Source organism: Drosophila hydei, unplaced genomic scaffold, assembly GCF_003285905.1.
Source record: "Drosophila hydei strain 15085-1641.00,03,60 unplaced genomic scaffold, DhydRS2 tig00008114-arrow-pilon, whole genome shotgun sequence".
Lineage (NCBI taxonomy): Eukaryota > Metazoa > Arthropoda > Insecta > Diptera > Drosophilidae > Drosophila > Drosophila hydei.
Genome location: NW_022045827.1, coordinates 9396476 through 9403680, shown reverse-complemented (window position 1 = coordinate 9403680; position 7205 = coordinate 9396476). Strand labels below are relative to the sequence as shown.

Genomic DNA, 7205 nt, shown 5'->3' with positions numbered 1-7205 from the left:
TAGTTAAAAATGTAAATAAAGAGTAAAACCATAAATGAACATAACTTATTGCGTGTATATAACAATTGCCAAAGCGATTGCGACGTCACAAGCCCTCGTTGAGTTTCAACCGATTATTATATCGTTTAACTTTTCTTCATCCGAACAAAATAAATTGTATATCGGTTGAGCTATGTTAATAAAAACAAAAATACGTATTTCATTATTAAGTTTTTTCATTTCTAACTTTAATAATATTAACATTTATTTATAATTCTTGTCGTGTCACAGTTTTAGGCGACTTCATACAAAATAATCGTTAAAAGTAATAAGCTCACGACTGCTGCGCATCTCAAATAGCAAATCAGCTGTTTAGCTGCGTTTGTTGTGTGTGGCATCTGTGTGCACTCACATTTGGCGTCCCTTTGAAGCAATTAAATTATATATACTATTTATTGTTTCCAAGCATTTTAAGCATTTAGATATACATATTTGGAATACTGTCATGTATAACGCTGAATGCATTGCTATAAAGGACATTAAACCCGGTCTAAAAAACATCAATGTTATTTTCATAGTGCTCGAGGTCTGTATTTGCTATCGATAACAAACTGTTTGGCGGATTTGTTTACGTTTGTTTGAGTTTTCTACCAGGTGGGCGTGGCAACCGTAACTAAAGAGAATCGCGAGGTGCGCAATTTCAAAGTGGGCGATCCTACAGCCAGCATTAATGTATCGATTTGGGATGAGCCGGGTAAACTGATAACGCCGGGCGACATCATAAGACTGACTAAGGGCTATGCCTCCATTTGGCGCCACTGCCTCACACTGTATTCCGGCAAAAATGGCGAGGTCTTCAAGATTGGTGAATTCTGTATGATCTTCAATGAGGGGCTCAACATGAGCGAACCCAAACGCGGCGAACCACAAACCCCCGCGACACAGGGTGGCATGGTCACTGTCCAGACGCCCGTCGTGACGCCAGTGGGCGTGGTAGCTGGCGCTGTGCAGCCACCAGCGAACCCCACACCGCCCGTCGTCGTGCCACCCACAATTGTTAAGCAGTCAGCGCGCGGCGGCCGTGCGGGCACAGCCCGAGCAGGCGCTCTGAAAGCAGAGCGCAGATAAAGCAGATCAGCTGGAGACGCAGCGTACAAGGAGAAGCTTCGTAACAAATTTATTAATAAATTATGTGAACTTTTTATTGCGAATCTAGACAGAGAAAAGTTTGTGAAACACTCGTTTTAAGGGATCTGTATCTGTAAGAATTACATACATACAAAATAATGAGAAAGAAATATTGTTTTTTTTAAAAAGACAACAGCTAATATGTGTTTATGTGCGTGTGCGTGTGCGTGTGTGTGTATGTGTAAGTGTGGAATTAGCTTAAGCTACAGCGAGCCGCAACGCTTATATCTTCTTCTTCTTCTCATAGTTGGCCTGAACGGCTTTCAGCAGCCAGCCAACCTCCTCGACGGTCTTGATCTGATAGTTGGCATAGGTCTTCAGCGTTGGCAGCTCCGAGACACGGAAAGTCTTGCCAATACCATGGAGCACCTTGATGGCATCCTCATCGGTGGTATCATCGCCCACATAGATGATTTTCAAGTTCTTGGCCCAATCAGCATCGAAATGCTTCTCCAAAATCATCTTGGCGCCCTCTCCTGCAAATGCAAGTTATCCGTATTATTATCGATATACATAGATGTATTTATCTATATAGTCTATTGTATAAGTAGAGAGCTGAAAATATGTATTTACTAAATATGTAATTACTAAATAGTTTTAAAATTTCCAATTTCTTTAACAATTCTGATTAGATGAAATATTTCTGAAAAGCATTTTTACAACTGTAATTAAGAATGTCATTTTGTTATTAACATGGAAAATGTAGCACTGCTGTTAAACTTCTAATCAGAAGTATATCTCTGTAAATATTAACATGGGTTAATAACTCTTTTAATAACATTTTTTTTAGCCTTAACATTTCTGATTAGTTTTAAGACTGTCATTGAATAATATTTCGTTAACATTAACATTTCAGAATAACATGATACTTCTTGTTAATCAACATTGTTGCTTAGTTTTTACAGTACTGATTTGCTTTCCCATTTTTTGAATAACATTTATATAAATGTGTTTCTAACAGCTGTTGCTCATGATATACATGATTTTTTCATGATCATATATTTTGGCCTATTTTCTGAATTATGAATATTATGAATAACTTATGAAAATTAAATTCGATATTATTTTTAAACCTATTTTTTTATTTTATTATCCTTACTAAAATAACCTTTTGATTTAACTAAACTAAGCTTCGATCATTTTATTTTTCTTTTTCTTTATGTTCAAAAATTTTCCATTTGCTTTCTGGAGCACAAATTCAGAACAAAGTGTTACAAACTTGCTTTTTTTCCAAATATTTTGAAAAGTTCACTCGCTATATATAAATCTATAGACGCCTGCAGCGTCAACGAGCTAGAGATTTATCTATATGTATATTCAGTTTTTAGTTTTCAGTTTTCAGCTTTCAGTTTTCTGGTATTTTCTAGGCGTTATTTTTAGGTGTTTGCGTGGGCGTGGAGTGTGTTTGGCCTGCGGCACGTCAAGTAAATCTATGCAAGCCACATTTCTCTCTCTCGCTCTATATATATATTGTTTATACATATCTATCTCTATATATGATCTATAGAGAGCTACATTTTGATTATTTTAATTGTGCGAGTTTTTGGTTTCTTTTGTTGTTTGTTTGTCTCTTTGGTTGCTTTTCTTGTTTTGCCACCTATTAACGCTAAATTTTCGTTTAATTGATGACGCATTGGCCAACGCCTCCTGCCGGCTCCCGATGCCAAAAGTATTGCATTCAAAATTGTTTTTTTTTTTTCAGACGGCACCAACAATTCAGCTGAGCTCTTTTGTTGCCATAGTATTATTATTCTCATAGTATGCGCTTGGCAGGCTTTCATTTTTCACGAAAAAATAAAAATTAAAAAAAAAAACGAAGAGAAGAAAATAAATTTGCTGTGTGATTTTTTCACTACACAAATTTATTGCTATATAATTAAATTTTATTTTGTTGTCTTTTGAATTATGCACATTTGTCGCAGCTCATTGGAAACGTCTTATTTGCTTTCAGCTAGACAAGATCTCTTCCATATAAATATGTGTTATATATATATATCTTTTTTGGAACGTAGTCTAAATTGCACTGGGATTTGCTTTTCGTTTTCTTCTCAATTTTTTATATTCTCGTCCACAAAATATTTATGTATTCCGTTAGGAATTCATTTGTAAAACATCTAAATTATGAGTTTTTTTTTTTAATTTCTAGATCAAAGGGCATTTTAAAGTCGCATTTTTTCGATAATAATTAAAAAATATATATAAATATTCGATTTAAACATGAAATATTTTGTGTATATGTGAGATATAGTAAAAGTTTTTGTTAACAAAATTCAATACAAAGTTTTCACTAATAATTTCTTTTAGTTCCTGATGAGCTAATGAAAAATATTCAAAAACAAATCAATATAATATATACAACTAGTATTTTATTATTTTTAGTTGCAAAATGTAGCATTTTTTTACTGTGCTTTACATTAGGAACTCATTAATGAAAGAACTCGAAAGTATTTGAACATAAAAACTTTTTAAGACTTGCGCTAAAAACCCACGCAATATATATACAATTTATGTTTACCGATCGACATGAATATTCTTTTATAGTTTATATGTCTTTTGAAGCAATGCATCATTAGCAAAAATCATTCCGAATTAGTTGCGCTTAGTTAGAGTCAAAAAAATAAAAACAAATGGCGCAATGAACATTTGATACACTTTTTCGTATGGGATCTTAAAAATATATATGTTTGATATGAAAAAAAAAAATACTAGAATACTTTAGTCAAGTTGAAATATGGAAGAACTCTGTCTATTAAAGCTACTTTTGTCATAATTCTATAAAATATAGTTAAGCAGTTGCATATCATACGATTCGGTTTATATAAAGGAACGTTTGTTAAGATGGGACTAAAGCAGTGAAATTCTAGATATTAGCTAAATTTCTTAAAACCGTTCCTAACATACTTTCAGCTTATTCTAGCTGCTCCCACATAGGAACGCATTTCTACATTTAATACTGTAGCTCATACTGGATTTCTTCAATCAAGACGTCTTAGAAAAACTAAAAAGTAATTCTATCAATATGATATAATTCGATGATTTTCGTTATCTGCAAAAATTATATACAACTACAAAATTCCAATTTTACTCAACATTTGATAAAAAAAATGTAGCTATCATATGAAAACGTTATATGACAACTACCAACTTGATATATGTAGAAATATATATTAAAAGTTAGGAATATAGTCTATATCAATATTGATAGATTACAGATCAATATTGGTATAGACTAAAAAAAAAATATATATATATATATATATATATATATATATATATCTATATATATATATATATATCTATATATATATATATATATATATATACATATTCTCATATTAGCAAGATCTGCATATTTCGTACGGCAATGCGCATACCCTGAAGCATATAGAAATAATTCAGAGTCTCGTCATACTGACAAGTGTATATAGACCGCAAAAATGGTTTTTTCATGTACAGCATATAGGCGCAGATCTTTAAAATAGAAACCTTCATAGAACTCAAGTCAAATGCGGGAAAAATAAAAACAAAACAATTCGAGAAATGAAAGCGAAAATTTCAGTGATAAATTGCACGAAATTTTTTAATTTATCATTAGGCAAGTAAATATATATATACAGTAGAGCATATACATAGATATGTATATAATATATATATATAGATTTATATATCGTTTGGTGGCGTGCTTTTGACATCAGGTTTTGCTCTGCTTGTTTGTCAAGTAGAAAAAAATTGGAAACATTTTTATATGCTGAATGCTGCGACGGCTGTCTACATAAATTTCTCTGAGATATATATTTTATATTCTGTTATTTTAATTTTCGCTTCGAAAACATCGATGCCAAAGAGCCGCCCACATGGCCCGAGCTGAAAAAGAATATTTTTTTTGCGCCCGTCGTTTATAGAAAATATGGCAATAATTAAATCATCGAAGAGTCGCGTCCCAAATCGAATTGTTTTGAACAGGTGCCGACGCGACACAGCAGACGACAGCGAATGGGCGGCAACAGTTGGCCAAGATTATCGAGACATATTGATGTATATTAATGCATGATCTAGTCTAGTCTATGGCTTATGGTTAGTTGCTAGTTGGACTAACCTTTGTCCCAGTTGACGCGTGGCTTGCCCTCCAGAGCGTAGGGCGTTTCGATCAGCTGGAAGCCGTGCGACTGAATCAGACCCTTGGCCTCGGCAATCAGCTTGGCCTTCAGCTTGTCGGTGACGCCCTTGTAGTGATAGGTGACCGAAATCTTCTTGTCCTCCACCCAGGCGCCGGAGCAAACGACCTGTAAATAGAGCAATCAAACCATATTGAAATATATCCGAAATTTCTAGATTTCCATTTGTATTACCTTCTCCTTCAGCTCGGCGACCAGCTTGTTGTGCTTCTCGAGCAGCTCTTCGGGCATCTCGATCTTGAACTTCTTGCCGGAAGGATATTCAACTTCCAGACCATGGTTGCCGGCATAGGTAACATTGGGGAATTTCAGATGGTTCTTGATCTCGCTCAACTCACGGCCGGAGAAGACAACCATGAAAATCTTTTCGTTGGCAGCCAATTTCTTGATGTTGATCTCCGTATCCTTGGGCATGACCGAGAGCTCCTCGGTCAGTGGTGCGAGTGTGCCATCGTAGTCCAGCAACAGGACAACCTGATCCGTCTCGGGTGTGATGAAGCTAAGCAGAGGTCATAGCATTAGGAAGCTGCTCGCGAGTCCTGTTCATGCTGCGTACTCACCCCTCCAGAGCCTTGACGTAATCCTCCTCCTTTTTCAAGAGCGGTGCCTTCTTTTGCTCAGCCATATTTTGTCTCTAGACTAGCAGACTAGTACTCTATATAACTATATATATATATCAGATGCTGTATCTACCGGAAAGTGTGCGACGTGCTGGACGTACCTCGACCGACTTAATACTAATGCCCAAAACGCAACAGCGCCAGCCCCATGCCAAAGATCTATATGCATGAGAACTGTATCTGAATTTTGTTCTCTTAACTCAATACTCACGCTCGCTCATGAGCGTGACAACCCTGGTCGCCCCGTCGGCCGAGACGTGGCCAAGTAATGGTGGGCACATTATTTATGAGGCATATGTGCATAAAAAAAGCACATACCGTATAATAGAAGCCCCTCTATTTATACATATATATATATAGCCTGGACATACACACAAGATCTACATATATGCCACTATTATATATGAATTTATGTATATAGAGGTGGGATCACAGCGAGTGGTTGATAACTTGAAGCACCTTCGTCTGAGGTCGTTCGTGTTTTGGAATCGCCTCCGTTGACACACTTCGCGCCGTTCGGTTTTCTTTTGACTTCCCTTGACAGCTCGCTGTTGAGTGAGTTTCCATTCATTGATCGAGTGGTAGAGGTATACGATTCCAAACACATAGATCTTGAGTAACAGCTGATCGGGTTTTTAATATTGAGATTTTCACATTCAAATACTTCCTTTGCGGATCCATAAATTGTGGATGTAAGCACTGAAGCGTAAACAACTTAGTATATATGGTGTTTATATTGCAGTGCAGAAGATGGACCGTGTCCAGTTCTTAAGTGGCACTAAATTCGATTTTTGTTTACGCACATATAAATCAATATATAGTATTATATCAATAAATAAACAGGCGCATTTACGTTCATTTTGGGGCTTACATTGAGACCTATAACTACACAATATGAGAATTACATAGAGGACCAATATATATGTATTTGAGCAAGTAATGTTTTATTAAAATGTATTTAGAAGACAAAAACGACCGATTCTTGATAAATAATTATGTCTGTCTGCTAGGAAAACAGAAGGCGCGGATCTACATATATATTCTTGATCAGGGCGATAACATAATTCCATCCCTTCATATTTATCTGTTTGTCTGTCTGTGTGATTCGCCACCAAACATTGAACACACATCAAACCTCTTCAAAAACTCACTTCTATCGAAGTACGAGAAGGAGACCTAGAAAAGAGCACTGAAGTTGTGCATGTATGTATGACAGCCTCGGTTGCGCTCTTTATATATAAGA

General features: G+C 35.7%; 2 protein-coding genes across 2 annotated transcripts; one reads left to right on the top strand and one right to left on the bottom strand.

Moving 5' to 3' along the window:
- Positions 1–318: 318 nt before the first annotated feature.
- LOC111600979 (SOSS complex subunit B homolog) lies at positions 319–1127 on the top strand. The gene is made up of 2 exons (XM_023317366.2): positions 319–565; positions 634–1127. The coding sequence occupies exons 1-2, from the start codon at positions 485–487 to the stop codon at positions 1105–1107; spliced, it is 555 nt and encodes a 184-aa protein (XP_023173134.1). The 5' UTR covers positions 319–484; the 3' UTR covers positions 1108–1127.
- Positions 1128–1159: 32 nt separating this feature from the next.
- Positions 1160–6084, bottom strand: LOC111600968 (probable trehalose-phosphate phosphatase C). Its single transcript, XM_023317355.2, has 4 exons — positions 5903–6084; positions 5517–5841; positions 5264–5450; positions 1160–1643 (listed from the first exon to the last, which is right to left on the bottom strand). The coding sequence occupies exons 1-4, from the start codon at positions 5965–5967 to the stop codon at positions 1390–1392; spliced, it is 831 nt and encodes a 276-aa protein (XP_023173123.1). The 5' UTR covers positions 5968–6084; the 3' UTR covers positions 1160–1389.
- Between the last annotated feature and the right edge of the window lie 1121 nt (positions 6085–7205).